This window comes from Festucalex cinctus, chromosome 11 (genome assembly GCF_051991245.1).
Source record: "Festucalex cinctus isolate MCC-2025b chromosome 11, RoL_Fcin_1.0, whole genome shotgun sequence".
NCBI lineage: Eukaryota > Metazoa > Chordata > Actinopteri > Syngnathiformes > Syngnathidae > Festucalex > Festucalex cinctus.
This window is the reverse complement of record NC_135421.1, coordinates 8,252,655-8,269,457: the sequence shown is the minus strand read 5'-3', so window position 1 is coordinate 8,269,457 and position 16,803 is coordinate 8,252,655. Positions and strand designations below refer to the sequence as shown.

Below are 16,803 nucleotides of genomic sequence, written 5' to 3'. Positions count from 1 at the left end.
ATCAATGGTGAGTGATATATCGAGGTGAAGGAAAACATCGTATATACATATTTATTTTACGGTAATTCCATCTATCAATGTCATGTTGTGTGTTTTTCCTCTCTGTCCTAAAAAATGTTAACTTGACAAATTGTCTTTTCAATGAACTGTAAAACCATTCTCGATTATTCATCCATCCAATTTTGACACTGCTTGTGTGAGTTGGAACCGATCCCAGTTGACTTGGGGCGAAACCGCTTTCCAGCCAACTGCAGTATTTATCGATTCATTTGGAAAATATGTCTATATATTACAATTTATTCTACTGATTAAAATCCCTCAATGGGAAATTCAATTTATACTCTGCTATATATTTTGTGATACACACCACCCAGAGACCCAAATCAGAGACCTGCAGGCATGCAAGGGGAGATATGCATCTCTTAAGATAGGGCGAGGGGTCGGTGCCTTGCTCAAGGGCAGCTTGAGCGTAGATAGGAAGCACACTTTCATCACTCCAACATCTAGTTGCAATATTGTTTGCCGCAGCAGGACTCTACCTAAACCGTACGGTAAAAAAGCGCAAATCCTTCCAGATGAGATAGGATAGTTCTGTCCCCACTGGTAAAACTTCAAGATAATATTAAATGGAGAGTTACCCTGCAATTCCCATCCCTAAAATAAAAAATGCCACTTTTTCTTTGGGCTTTATATTAAAAAAAAAAAAAAAAAAAAGGCAGAAAAATATATACACTCCTTAACAAATTGAACCAGCAGACAATGTAAAGCTGTGCCCAAGTCAACAGCATTGGCAAGAACCAAATGCACGGTAATTACTATAAAATCCCATGAATAACACACACCTGTTTATTTTAAACTCATCAACTCTGTAACTGCTGTTAAATGCACTTTTAATTACAGTATGTGCGGCATATTAAGATACATTGTAAATGAAATCTGTGAATCTATTTATTTTTTTCAAACCCTAGGTATGTACTGGTAAAGGTCTAAACCAGGGGTGTCCAAACTTTTTCATTTGAGGGCCACATACAGAAAATCAGAAGGACGCAAGGGCCACATAATCTTATGAAGAGAAATTGTGTTTCGTCCTAAAAATTGTGCAATTGTGCTTTTGCATATTTAGAAAAATGCTCCAGTATATAAACCAATTTATTTGTAATATGGCAGTAGGGTTATTATAGTTTTTGAATTTTTTATTTTAGTTAGTTTTTATTCATTTTCAGGGTGGATCTGTGGGTGGTTTTATTAGTTTAGTTCTTTAAAAAATGCTTAGTTTTAATTTTGTTTGTTAGTTTCAGTATTAGTATTAGTTTTTTTGAATGTCTATTACTTGTGCGCAATATTAAAAAAAAAAACACCATGGAAGCGATGTCATCTGAAGGTGCTTTTCTATTGGCTGCTGCTAGATGACGTCACGTCACTGTGACATACTTTCAAACGTCATTATTCCGGTTTATATCAAAATAAATCTACTAAAAATCACATTTAAAATCATCCCCAAAGGGTCATGCATTAAATTAATTACCAAAGACTAAAACGAAGGACATGTTTGCTGTAATTATAGTTCGTTTTAGTTAGTTTTGTAAACATAAAATGTAGTTTCAGTCAGTTTTTGTTTTTTAAAAAGCATTTTTGTTTTTATTTTATTTCGGTAACAATATTTTTTTTTATTTTAGTTTTTTCATTAGTTTTAGTTAACTAAAATAACCTTTAATGGCACCTGTTTTTCGAAACCCTCCCTTCTTACTTTGACCATCTCCAAACATTTTTGTTTTGTTTATTTATTTGAACTGAGTCAAATGCCATTTTTAGCATATGTCGCGGGCCACTGAAAAATGGACGGCGGTCCGCAAATGGCCCCCGGGCCGTAGTTTGTACATCGCTGGTCTAAACAGTCTAAATAGTTTAAAAAGTGGTTTTTAATCAACTCAGCAATTTCTTGAGCTTAAACGGACTTTTGGATAAATTCCAGTCAGGTTTCCGCCCTCATCACAGTACAGAAACAGCTCTGATTAAAGTACTGAACGAAAAAGATTGAGCACTGATGCAGGGAAGGTATCAGTGCTCGTCTTGTTGGACCTCAGTGCAGCATTTGACACGATTGATCATAATATACTGTTAGACAGGCTGGAAACTTGGGTGGGGTTAAATGGAACAGTCCTTAAATGGTTCAGGTCCTATTTGGAGGAAAGGAGTTACTTTGTGACTATTGGAAATTTTGAATCTGATCGAAAGGCCATGACATGTGGGGTTCCTCAAGGGTCAGTCCTTGGACCCCTGTTGTTCAGTCTGTATATGTTACCTTTGGGTCAAATGCTTCAGAACGCCAATGTTGACTATCATAGTTATGCAGATGACACAACTGTATTTATCAATGTCCCCAAATGACAGCAGTTCTATTAACGTATTGTGTCATTCTCTAGAGCAAATTAACAACTGGATGAACCAAAATTTCCTTCAGCTAAACGAAAACAAAACTGACCTCATTGTTTTCGGCAATAAAGAAAAGAGGATTGCAGTTATAAAACTGCTTGAGTCACTGTCTTTAGAAACTAAAGACCAAGTTTGAAATCTTGGGGTACTAATAGACTCAGATCTGACCTTCAGCAATCATATTAAATTCATCACTAAAACAGCCTTTTACCAGCTGAAAAACATATCCAGACTGAAGGACTGCATGCTTCAAGCAGACCAAGAGAAGCTTATCCATGCTTTTATCTCCAGCAGACTCGATTACTGTAACGGTCTTCTGACTGGACTCTCTCAAAAGAACATGAGACAATTGCAGCTCATTCAGAACGCTGCAGCTCGAGTTCTGACCAAAACAAAGAGATCAGAACATATTACTCCAGTACTTAAGGATTTACACTGGCTCCCAGTCAGCTGTAGAATCGATTTGAAAGTTCTGCTACTCGTCTATAAATCACTAAATGATTTGGGTCCTGAATATATCCAAGAAATGATGATTGAGTACAAACCCAGCAGGGCTCTGAGATCTACAGACTCGGGCCAACTAGTGGAATCCAGAGTTCGAAGCAAACATGGTGAAGCTGCATTTAGCTATTATGCTGCACACAGATGGAATAGGCTACCAACAGAAGTGAAGTCAGCCCCGAGTGTAAATGCTTTTAAATCCAGGTTAAAAACTTTGCTCTTTTCTTATTCCTTTGATTAGGGACTTTTAAACAGCTTCAATTAAGTGTTTTTTTATTATTTTAAACTTCCTTATGTTAAATGTTTTAAAGTTTGTTGAATAATCTTTTAAGATTGTTATTGTATGTTCTTTTTAGTAAATTTTGTAACCTATTTTCATTTATTTTTCTTCCTCTGAATGTTAACTACTGTTTCTTGATGCTTATGTGTTGCCTTTCCTTGTGTAAAACACATTGAGTTGCCTTGTGTATGAAATGTGCTATACAAATAAACTTGCCTTGCCTAAACATTGTGAAAATGTTTCATTTCTACACCTCCACATTTTTGGGGCCAAAAATAAATAAATAGTGAAATTACTCACTGGATTTGATTGGAATGTTTCTGTAAGGCTTAACGATACACTATTTTAAATAAGCTCTTCAACTGAAATTGAATTTTTGTAATCCATGAATTTTAACATGCTGTTCCACAGAAAAAAAAATGGGGGAAAATGGTGAAGTGCATGATTATTCCTAATTCAGTCTTCAAATTACAGTTATTGACCTACACTCGCAAACACACATTTGTGGACTGTTGTGATTGACAGTTATGCTTCATTAATTTGACTTCTCAGAGAAGCCTCAAAGTTCTTCATGATTCTGGATGCTTTCCTTGTTTTTGTAAATTGATTTTGTCTGTCCAAATACTCTTTTCTTCTAGTGTTTTATAAAACAAAACACAAAAAAATGCCACAATGCTAATAAGTGACAGAATGCGTCTCTATACAGCATGTGGCTCTATAACCTCTTAGTTTAAAGTGTTAATAGTACAAAATATACATCACCTAAGTTGAGGTAGAAGTCCAGCTTCCCCCGGTGGAGCTCCAGAGTGATGTAGTCGCCTCTCTGGCCCTCGCCGTGCAGCAAAACCCCATTGGCCTGCTGAGTCTTAAACAGCAGCGAGATGACATCTTTCACGGTGGACATGGACTTTTGGTTAAATCGATACAGCAAGGAGCTTCTGCCATCAAAGTCTGCCACGTAGGACTCTGGAATGGAGGAAAACAGAGCAATGCTTGTATCAGTGTGACAGTGCGGAAAAAACATGGCAATGAGATGAGATGTGGAGTGCGCCTGCAGTCAAAATAATCTTTATGATCTCATTTTGAAATTTGCTCGATCTATGTAAAGCTCATTAGCAATCTGCAGCATTCCACGAGAATTTAATGTGGCCCCTTTTTATGGCTTTTTTTTTTTTTTTAGTATTTGTGGCAGACCAAAACAAAACTTTTCTCCCAGACAAAAAGGCTATTTTGGTGTCAGAATGCCCACATGGTCTACTACAGTGCGGCATGTGAAAAATGGTTCCAATATGCAGTGGCTGTGGGGCAAAAGAATCGGTCATTATCTGTGTTAATGTTCATGTCTCCCCTGAGGCGGGGGGCATGCGGTTGCAGGACCTGCCGCTTATCTCCTGAAGGGGCACAATGGCTCGGAAACTAACATGACACACATAGCGAAAAAACACTCTTCAGAGGGGGCAACTTGTTCCTCAACCGTGTGCTTTAACTCTGCAGGCCTCTTGTTTGTTTTATACCACTCCTGTTTGTTTTGTGATCTGTGAAGCACTTTGTGTAGCCTGGAGCGCTACGGTGTGCTCCATAAATACGAAGTAATGCTATGCAAGCGACTGCGCCTGTGGCTCTCCACAGTCGGCTCTCTCCGCAGAGGAGGGAGAATAAAAACACACACAAAAAAACGCTACAAACATAATATTTTTTAACAAGCTGTTTCTTCACAAACCGAAACAGACTAATCAAAGTAACGGGCTAGAATAAAGTTAATCCTGCTACCCGGGGAGTCCTAATTACAACAATTACGATGAATCAAGTGAAAAGGAGGACCGCATGACTGCACAGGTGCTGCGCTTATATAGTTGGGGCGCGACCAAAACATCAATTTCTTGATGCAGACATCAAGTTTCTACGGTTTATCTTGTTTAGTGTTGCAGGGAAACTGGAGTCTGTCCCAGATGACTGTGGGCAGACTACATCCTGGATTGATCGCCAGGGCAAAAGGCTGACATGACTGCACAGGCGCATGGACCAATTATTAATACTGCAATACACACTTAAATTCACGACAATTTGTCCTGTGTTTAGAGTTGCGTCGGACAGAAGCTACAGCATGATTATGGGTAGTCAACACCTGAATTGATCACCAAAAAAGATTGGGAGCTGGCTTAATGCTAGTAGTGTTGGGAACGTTACTTTATAAAAGTAATTAGTTATAGTTATCAATTATTTTATAGTTAGTAATTGAATTACTTCATAATAACTAGACTTTCTGGAGAAATTTCGTGGGAATGCTGAAAGCTGAATGCTAATAGCTGAATGATCAGATTTGAATGCATGTGGAATGCTTATGAAGTAAATTGAGAGATATATTATGAAATTATTATTATTATTATTATTATTATTATTATTATTATTATTATTATTATTATTATTATTATATTTAAAAAAAAAGCAGTTTTCAAAAAGACAGTCAATATACATTTTTCATGAAAAATAGAGGAGGGTGTGATCATCCCCCCCTAAAAAAAATATTAGATACCGGTACATATTTTTAAATATTAAAAAAAAAAAAAGTGAAAAAAAAAATCTGTAAGCATGTGATTCCGAGGATGCTGAACCGTGACAGGGGTTGACTGTATTTGAAAGTATTTCTAAAATATTTTGTGGCCAACTTCAAAGTGTTTGAGTAAATACATTTACAAGCTATAATGAAGATCACAATTTTACTGAAACCCAAAATCCTTATCAACGATTCTACAGTTGTACGTGATGTAAATTTGTGTCTTTCTAACATGTTTGTGACACCATTTCACAGACTGCTGGGCCAATGACGAGTGCAGATTTGGTTACCATGATGACTAGGGGCGGTGCTAGAGGTGGCTGTATGTATGCAGAGCCCTGGTATATAAATTTTTAAAAAATAAATAAATAAATAAAAATAAAAAGTGACTCCAAGCTGCAAAGAATACACGCTCTGCCAAGATAACATAGATTGTATTTTTCCTTGTGGAAGTAATTACCGTTCATTCATTGAAACCGTTTCAGAACTAGGTCAATAACAACAGATTTACTTGATTGTTTAATATCGCACTTGATGTGTTTTCAGGCACTCCAGAGACCCGACTATTTGTATACAGGCAATTAAGGGGTCTTTTTTGGTCCCCTTTATAGGCAATAACATGTTACGTGTTATCGCCCATCACGACTCTCTGATGCCAACCCCTGTTGTGCTGTTGGTCTTTGTTTGAGAACCGCCTTTGCAGTTGATCTGAACTGCGGTGTATTCAATAATAATAACAATAACTGTGATCTTGACGAGAAAAGTAAAGTGTTACGCTCACAATAAAAATGACATTCCAATTTACAAATGTCTTCCCTGATGCCGTAGTGGCTGAGAACACCTCATCCTCCCTCATCATTTGCGCGCCTCATCGTTCATAGAGTGTACAATCGATTGGCGGCGAGGCAGCATTTTGGCCGTCACCTCGATCTACATAATCCTTCTTGTGAGAGACGCCACGCTCCAACATGGCAACGCGAGCCGCGCATGACAATGTGACTGCAGATGAGCTCCGCTAAAGTGGCCGGTTTCATTTTCCTTTGAAGGCTGAAGCTGATCATCTGAAGAATACGACAGCGGCGGCAATGGCGAGACAGCGTTTATGTTTGTCTAACACCGACGCTGAAGTGTGTGTGTGAGGCAGCCGGACGCCATAAAACTGCTCATTGTGACATTGTCCGCCACGCTCACTGCTTTTAATTGCCTCATTTTCAACTGAATCCCTTGGAAGTTTTTTTTTTTTTTTTTTAACAACTGTGGAAAACTGTTATCATGCAAACTCATGGGATACTTCATGAAGTACACCTGCATTTATAACAGCCAAAAATGCCTTCACTGGGATTCTAATGTGCTGTTTGAGATACTAATTTAACATCATTGTTTGGGGTTTACAGCTATGCTGCATCCTAGTTAGAGCTGTTCTTTGTACCTAAATAAAGGAACCAAAATATTAGAACCAGATCCAAAAATGACACCACTACATACTGCAACCACAATTATAAATCTGTTCTTAAATTAAGAACCTATATGGCATATTAAGTCACCTAGCAAGAAAAAAAATATATAAGAGCAAACCGAGATTTAGTCATCATGACGAGATTTTGTCATCCCACCAATATTATAGTCGTTGTGATGAGATTTAAAGTCATTACGACAAGATTTAAAGTCATCGTGACAAGATTTAAAGTCGTTAGGACTCGAGTTAAAGTCGTCAATGAGATTTTAAATTGTCAGGAGAATATGTTATTGTGATTTTTATTCTCCACACTTTTTTGCCGTGTACTCACACATAATAACTTCAAATTTACACTGTTCAAATTTCAACTAGCTTAAAAAATTCACCCCTTCCGGGGTATATATTGTCTGATTCCACATTACTTACAGTATTTACACAATTTAACTTATATCAATATCAACTTATATCAATATAAATTTTTCTCCATTCATTTTCAATGGGACAGACGTTGAACTTTTTCCAAGTATCACTTTCCACGCCCACTTCCATACATATAACTTATCATCATAACCAGGTTTCTTACACTGCTCGATGGCACAGTTTGTAAAGTGCATTATCCAGTAACCAGGAGGTCATAATTTCATATTTTGTCTCTCAGTTTACTTCATAAACTTTCCACATGCATTCAAACTTTAGCATTCAGCTTTCAGCATTCCCACGCAATATCTTCAGAAATTGCACTTAGTCTAGTGATATTTAAAGTCATCATGGTGAGATTTAAAGTCGGACAATATTTAGCGTCGTTGAGTTGTGACGAGTTTTAAATTCGTTGTAATGAGATTTAAAGTTGTACTGATGAAATTTAAAACCTTCAGGGTGAGATTTAAAGTTGTCAAGACAAGATATAAAGTCATCATGAGATTTAAAGTCATCACAACAATATATATTTTTCTTGTTTTTTCTTCGAGAGTTCAGTATTATTCATTCGGCAGCCTTACCAAGTAAACATGTCATTATCCTCTCTCTCTCTCTCTCTCTCTCTCTCTCTCTCTCTCTCTCTCTCTCTCTCTCTCTCTCTCTCTCTCTCTCTCTCTCTCTCTCTCTCTCTCTTGCGCATGCATGCGTGTGCTCTTTAATTCACCTGAAATCTGAAACCCTTCAACTTCACAATATTTAGTCATCGTGACGAGTTTTAAAGTCGTTGTGGCGAGATTTATAGTCGTGTGATAAGATTTAAAGCAGTGGTGTCCAAACTACGACCCGGGGGCCATTTGCGGCCCACCGTCCATTTTTCAGTGGCCCGCGGCATATGCTAAAAATGGCATTTGACTCAGTTCAAATAAAATAAACAAAACAAAAATGTTCGGAGATGGTCAAAGTAAGAAGGGAGGGTATCAAAAAACAGGTGCCATTAAAGGTTATTTTAGTTCACTAAAACTAATGAAAAAATTAAAACTAAAATTCAAAAAACAATGTTACCGAAATAAAATAAAAACGAAAATGCTTTTTAAAAAACGAAAACTAACTGAAACTACATTTTATGTTTTCAATACTAACTAAAAGTAACTATAATTATCGCAAACATGTCCTTCGTTTTAGTCTTTGGTAATTAATTTAATGCATGAGCCTTTGGGGATTATTTTAAATGTAATTTTTAGTAGATTTATTTTTATATAAACCGGAATAATGATGTTTGAAAGTATATCACACAGAAGTGATGTCATCTAGCAGCAGACCATGGTGTCCATGGTGTTTTTAAAATATTGCGCACAAGTAATACACATTTAAAAAAAAAAACAATAATACTAATACTGAAACTAACAAACTAAACTAAAACTAAGCATTTTTTAAAGAACTAAACTAATAAAAACTAATAAAATTTTTTGAATATTGCGCACAAGTAATACACATTAAAAAATAAAATAAAATAATAAAAATAATAATAATAATACTGAAACTAACAAACTACGCTAAAACTAAGCATTTTTTTTTTTAAAGAACTAAACTAATAAAAACTAACAGAACCACCCTGAAAGCGAATAAAAACTGTAAAAAAATAATAAACTGTAGCATTTTTCTAAATATGCAAAAGCACAATCAAATTATTTGTACACATTTTAGGACTAAACACAATTTCTCTTCATAACATTATGTGGCCCTTGCGTCCTTCTGAGTTTCTGTATGTGGTCCTCAAATAAAAAGATTTGGACACCCCTGATTTAAAGCCTTCAGGGTGAAATTTAAAGTCATCAGATTTAAAGTCATGGTGATGAGAATTAAAGTCATCATAGAAAGAATGAGATGACAGCATGATGAGTCATGTCTCGATGAGTCAGTCATGAGAATCCTTTGGTACGATGTCTATGGCAGCATGAAAGGCAACAAGTCTCGTTGAAATCATGTTTAAATCATGTTTTTTTGCACTACGTGGTCCTTATACACTATCATAATAAATCAATTTGAGAATGTATATCTTCATTAGATCCAGCTTGTGGCCATATCTCATTTGATAGCTTACCTACTACGGTAGCAGTGAGTGCATCTTGTTATACAATATGCATACATATCTATTTTTGGACCGAAATTATATTTGGAGCTTCTTAGTTCTTCTCATATATATATATATATATATATATATATATATATATATATATATATATATATATATATATATATATATATATATATATATATATATATATATATATATATATATATATAAATAAAAGAAAGAAAACTCTAATTTGAAGTTTGAACTAAGGATGTTTGCACATATTCATGGGGAAAATAAAAAAAAATCAGCTGCCTAAAAAAAATCAGCTGCCTAGCACAGCGGCATCACGTTAACATGCACATTGCCCTCCCTTTAGGAGATTATCAATCTCCTGTCACAGACCAGACGCCTTCTCTTTAAAAGCGTGTCAGGTATGTCAATACCATGTCCCGCTTGACGCAATGCAGAGTGAAAGAACTCTCTACATGATTTTAGCTCCCATTCCCTTGCTATCTTGTGACCCCGAGCAAAGATAAGATGAGAGTTTTAAAATCCAGAATTAAAAGTCAAACATTAGCATATGAAGATTGCAGGTTTAGCAGTGGGTTTCAGCGCCGGTTGGTTTCATCAGAGAACATCTCACCGAGGGGCATAGGCACATTTTGCCACTCAATAAATGCTGATAATATTCGTTTTCTGTCAACAACTAATACACTAATCCATCTCTTGTACCAAAACATGCACTTGCATGGCTAGAAAATGACTGCGGTAAACAGATATTGACAATCTAAGTGGAGGCTGGCTTGACTTCATCTTCCGAGTACAGGCTGGCCTGACAGCAGTAGAAAATGTGAACACGAGCGCTCTCTCTGTCTCACACGCACACACATTATAAGGTAAATTAAATACATGGCTTTGCTTTACAAGAGTTGTAGGCAGTGAGTGTGGGCATGATTCTATTATGCGAAGGTGTCCTTTCAGTCGTTTCTGCATGTTTCAATTGCGGTTCTCAAACGCCAGCCGAACCAACTAGGCCTTTTATTTTAAGCGGCATTGTGTGCCTGTGGTCTGTGATCTGAAAGCATTTCTCTTATGGCTCTACTATTTTCATAGACAGTGCATGTTCACTTCAGCATGAAAACTGGCGCATCTTGATCTTCATCCGTGCCCTCTTTTATACGCCCCTGGCGCACGTAACAATTTGATAGCTTAAACGTAGACGCAATTTTACGCCTGCTGGAATCACGTCTAATTATTAGCACATGTAGTGTAACACGATTTTGATGATTTTGATTGAGATGCGTGTGTGGCCGATGTCATTGTATTTCATTCATAGACATAAACAGTGTGCATTGCGTTCTCAGAATCATTGCAGAATGAATTATGTTAGAATACGTGTGAAAATGACACAAATCCATTCATTGAACACAGTGTTGTTGTTACTATTGTTATTATTATTATTATTATTATTACTATTATTTAAAAATAAAATACAATTCTAAACATATTGGGTTGGAAGGCATTATCCAAGTGCCCACTTCACCTCAATGACTTCACCTCAGTGATCACACTTTACTTCAACTGCTCATGAAGGCCTGCTTACAGTTCCTTATAAACACACTTTTCACACTTTGACTTCCTACTATGCCATGTCAGGACTGTGTGGCGATTTTAAAGGGAATGGGAGTAGCCACTTTGATTGGCTGCAAATCACATAGATGAAAAAAATCTAAGGTTACACTGAAAGGGCTGAGGTTGCACAGTAACTAACTCACTGGGGTGGGTGGGTGCTTGCCCCCCGTGACACCCGCATTAAAATGAACTAAGTGATATGTGAAATGTGAAAATTGGTAGTACAGTGTGATTCAAGGCTGTTAGCTGTAGGTTCCTTTTGTGTTTGTTTCTGTTTATTTTATTTTATGCTCTTTGTTTGTCTGAATGTTTAAGTTAATTATGTTGATTATGGTGATTTTGATTTTGTAAAGAATGATATTTTATTTATAGTTTTGTGAGGGAACCAGGAAGAATATTTTTCACCACAGTGACTGAAAACTAATGGGGATCCCATTTTAAACAATAAACAATAAACCCACACTGGAGAATTTACTCAAGTCTACTCACGTCGAAAAGCATTTGGAATGTTGGCTGCTTACTACAAAAAAAATGTTTGCCATGTTGTTTCGATGGCCAATATAAAACAAAACATCTTCGATTCAAGTCAATAACTTCCTGCTTGACTTCCATGTAGGCAGTCTCTGTGTCACTGCATGATTCAAGTGACAGGATTCCATTTTTGTTTTTGCTCTGAAGTGGCATAAATGAGTATTACGGCAGTGTAAACAAAAATAAATACATGGCATATCTTGTGAATAAAATCAGGTTTTTTATTTACAATAATTCTTTATCAGTTCATCGACTATTATGTCCAACTTGGAGAATTAACATTCCAAAAGTATCTGTCTGTGTTTGGGCCCTAAATATAGAAGAGGGCAAGGTATGCAAACAGATTAACGGTATATGGTACTTACTATAGGAACAACCGTAGACTTCCACTCTGAGGCCCATCCAGCCACTTGGATTCCAGTCGAGAGGGACGAATCGAAGGAAACGGGCTCTTACGGAGTGGGAGAGCTTGTTCTGGACGACACCCTCCGAATTGATATTCCCCACAAATGTCTGTGACAGACAGAGACAATACAAACTCATCAATATGAAGACTGGCAACTGTTTTCCCAGTTAAAGGAGCATGTACGAATGTGTTTCACAATTTAAAACGGTTCCCATTATGTCTATTAATAACTAACCCATCATCCCAACACCAATACACCGCGTTTGTTTTAAGCCACCTGGAACTTACTATTTTGATAGCCTGGTCTCTTGAAAATGAGTCACGCTGTACTGTGAAACCAATACCGAGTACAGCTTTTGTCACCTTGACAAACCCCAAAGGTTTATGGATGTTATTCCTCTGGCCCCCAACCTTTTTTTCCGCTAGTTCAGGGTAGTACTGATATTTTGGGGGGGGGGGGGGGGGGGGGGGGGGGATGTCGATGTACATTCCCGATCGGGACATATATAGTTCACTGTTTGATTAGCCCCCATCTATCACTCAAATAGCCCCGGTCCGCAACGCAAGTGGTTGGGGACCCCGGCCCTAATGTACTATATTTATATATAGGGATGTCACGATAAGGGCAATATCATGATATTGTGATATTAAAACTGCCACAATATAGTCATCGTCAGGTTCACAATATTTAAAAGGCACACATCTGTTAAAAAGCCAGGTTGATTTCCATTTGTGTAGTTCTAGCACCCTCTAGTGGCTAGTTTATTAGTGCAATTTAATTTTCATTAGGGATGTTTTGGCCTTCTATGTTTACAATCTACACTAATTGTCAGATGAAGGAGAACCTAATTTGGTTGTGAAGCGATCAATGTGTGCATAAACAAGTAATATATGCATTGCTTTATGTACAAAAGCGTGATCTTTTTTAAATATCGCCAACACCCCCACAATATCGTGATAATTATCGTATTGTGACCTTCATATCATGATAATATTGTATTGTGATGTTGGGATAACGTTACATCCTTATTTATATACCGATAACACTTACTGGTAATGATTCATAAACCTGTAATGTACCATATTTTCAGCATTTCTAGAATGCTAGACACCACCAATATACCACAATTACGTCCTAATCAGTGATCAATAAATTTCTAATGTATCAGTTAGCCTACATAATATTAATTATTCAATAAACATCTCATGTTAAATATCTATGCATTTAATGTTCTATACCAGTCTTACTCACTCCTGGTCCTCAAGAAAGTCCTGCAGGTTTTAGATATATCCGTCCTCCAACACAGTTGATTCATATAATCGGCTCTTCAGTAAGCTCTGCAGAAGCCTAATCCTGATCTTTAGAATCAGCTGTGTTGGAGGACGGAAACATCTAAAACCCGCAGAACTCCGGCTTTCGAGGACCAGTAGTGAGGAAGCCTGTTCTATACAGAACTAGTGCTGCACATTTAATCATCTTATAAAGCACCAATGCACCATACATTATATTTAATGTTCTACCCAACTCTAATATAAAATATTTCCAAAATAGTAGTCAAAAGTATTGTACTTAAATATTTAATGTTCTATTCACTTCTAATGTTATATTTTACAGCATATTTAATGTTTTATACACCTCTAATATTCCATGTATTTATGGTCAATACTCCTGTAGCATATTTGCACTATAGTTAATGTTATGTTCACCTTTAATTAATGTGTCACTTGAAGCACATCATGTGCTGCAGCCTAAGATGAGGTAGCAGAGGATGAATATGTAAAATAGAGCCAGAATATCAACACCTATAACCGGAGTAAGACATCTTTCCTCCTGCCTTTGAACTACACACCACTATTCTATTTACAATTGAAAGATAAGAATCATCACGTGGTCGGGAAATATCCTTTCATATGTGTCCACCGTAAAAAAAAAAATAAAAAAAAAGCATTCTCACATCCAGTAACAAAACACGTCGGAGTGCATTTGTGAAGCATCATTTGTCTTTTTCATTTTCTGCTCCCAACAAAGCCAAAGGGATATACTGTAGACTGGCAAACACAGAGCGGCTGAGGAAGAGAGACAATGGAGTCTCTCCAAAGACTAATGACGCTTCTAACTGATTCTAGCCAGGTGACATATTCAATCAAAAAGGAATCATGCTGCAAAGCAAAGAGCCGCAAAGGATAGATCTTTACTTGTGTCATTTGTAACAAGTTCACAGTCAAGACATGGACAGAAATGTTGGCGTGGTTTGCTGTCTGGTAGACGCACACCGCCTGCGGGACGCTGCAGAGCCGCGGCATCATTAAATACGGCGGCTGCTCCTCGCAAGATAATCGAGGGCCCGCGTGCAGCCGTTAAGGGCGAGACTGACACTTTTGCCAAAGAGGAATGAGTCTTTTTAAAAAACAAAAAAACAAAAAAAACGGAGACCTAATGTGTTGATTTGTACCGCTATCCTCTCGTTTAATTTGGCAAACGGCTCCGAAAGCCTGGCTGCTCATTTCATCCTCTGTCAAAACATAAACACTTTCATAGCGCTTATCTTTTTTCCTCCAGCCCTGCCACCATTACATTTATGACAGAGAATAAGCCAACGTATAATATGTCTGCTTGGAAGCAGGTGAGAGCATATCAACCCCAACAGTAAAGCCTGGTTCAGTACAGTAAAGCTTTCAAATGACAGCAAAATACACAATATGTATTGTACAGCATTTTGATAAGGTAGTATGGTATGGTGCTGTAATAATAATAATAATAATAATAATAATAATAATGATGCGGATGATGATGGTGACAATAATACTAATAATTAGTGATGTTCGATACCACCGATACCGATACCCAGACCCTCAGTACTCACCGATACCGATACCAACTGCCGATACCAGTAGTACATTTTGACAAATAAAAAAAAGTCACTAAAAGATGTTTATAAACAAATATATTTCCTCTAATTTTGACCAAAAAAAAAACAAAAAAACAGCACAGTTACTCTTCAATAGTCTTAACGCTCAAAATAAAACACAAAAATGCTCTTTTGGTTTAAGATTCACAATTTTGAAGTATTTCCAAACCGGTGAAGTTTTGGTGAAAAACTGCTGCAAGCTAGCGCCAGTTACAGGCAAGGAGGACTCACTTAACGTCTCCCCCCTCTGCCATCGGTCTCTTGTACTCGTCTGTGTCACGAGTACTCGAGTACTTGAAAAAAGGCCCGATACCGATACTTGGTATCGGTACTTGCCCATCCCTACTAATAATAATGGGATAATTCTGGATGACTGGTTAGCACATTCACGTCATAATTCTGCTTAGGTCGTGAGACCAAATACGAAAAAAAAAAAAAACTAAAAATAATCCATGCAACGTACATCAAACACCCGAGTTGTTCCACTGTATGAAATACAATGTGACAGAACTGCACACAGGATTAACCAACCCCCCAAAAATGTCCCACACATAAATCTAAACATCAGATTACGAAGAGCAGTGGAGCAGGTAAGTATGTCGACAACAAACATCTGACTGGCATTAGAGATTCTCGAGGCTTTTAGCGGCAACCTCATCAGCCTCAGGCTGTCATTTTAAGCCACTGGGAGTCTTCTAATGCTTTCTTGCTTAAAATGGTACCACAGGTGGGCAAGTATAAAAAGACGTGAAATATGATCTAAAGAATGGGATCTTGACGGATACAGAGCACATACTAAACACGTATTCACTGCTGAGCGTACAATTTCAGACACTGCATATATAAATGCTTGTCATTGCATACACTGAGTGCATTGCCATCCAAATGGAAGTCAGAAGTGTTGATTTTTCTGTCTTTACTTCTGACAATCACGATTTTACTTTGTTTTAGCGTATTTTTTATCAAAATCAGTAGATTCAGCTGACTTGATCATCTGTGTACATTGTGTGGTTTAATTAGTACATCATTAATCCTATATCCGTTACCACCTACATTTAATATTAAAGACAAACAATTCATATAGTGTACACTAGGGGTGTTAAAAAAAACCAATCGATTTGGCAATATATCACGATACTACAGCATACAATTCTCGAATCTATTCAATAAGCAGCAGATTTGATTTTTTAACATCCATTTTTTATGGAAAAATATTCAACAAAACGTCTAACTCTCACACCTTAAGCATGGAAGAATGTTATATTAATGGAACATTAATCCTTAATACTTTATTTCAATGTTGTTCTAACATGAAAAAGGTTACGACCTGTTTGTTAAATACAGTGGCTCACAGAAGTTTCAGATCAATAAATAATAAATGTTCATACAAATACATGTACATGTACAAGTTTACTGAATGGTATTTTCTAAATTTGAGTAAAAAAATATATCGGGATTAATCGGTATCGAATCGAATCGTGAACTATGAATCGTAATACAGATTGAATCGCCGGGTACTAGGCAATTCACACCCCTAGTGTACACATTAAAAATTAAAGCAGACAAAATTCCACCCTGATCTGATGGAAGATTTTGGTCACGTAGAA

General features: G+C 36.9%; 1 protein-coding gene across 1 annotated transcript in view; it reads right to left on the bottom strand.

Annotated features, from left to right (window-relative positions):
- The window catches only part of LOC144030520 (contactin-associated protein-like 5), a 155,622-nt gene that overhangs the window by 79,484 nt on the left and 59,335 nt on the right, over positions 1-16,803 (bottom strand). The window contains exons 4-5 of the mRNA XM_077536901.1: positions 12,247-12,394; positions 3,977-4,180 (exon numbers count right to left, since the gene is read on the bottom strand). Of these exons, the coding sequence (XP_077393027.1) occupies positions 3,977-4,180; positions 12,247-12,394 (352 nt within the window). The remainder of the gene's footprint in view (positions 1-3,976; positions 4,181-12,246; positions 12,395-16,803) is intronic.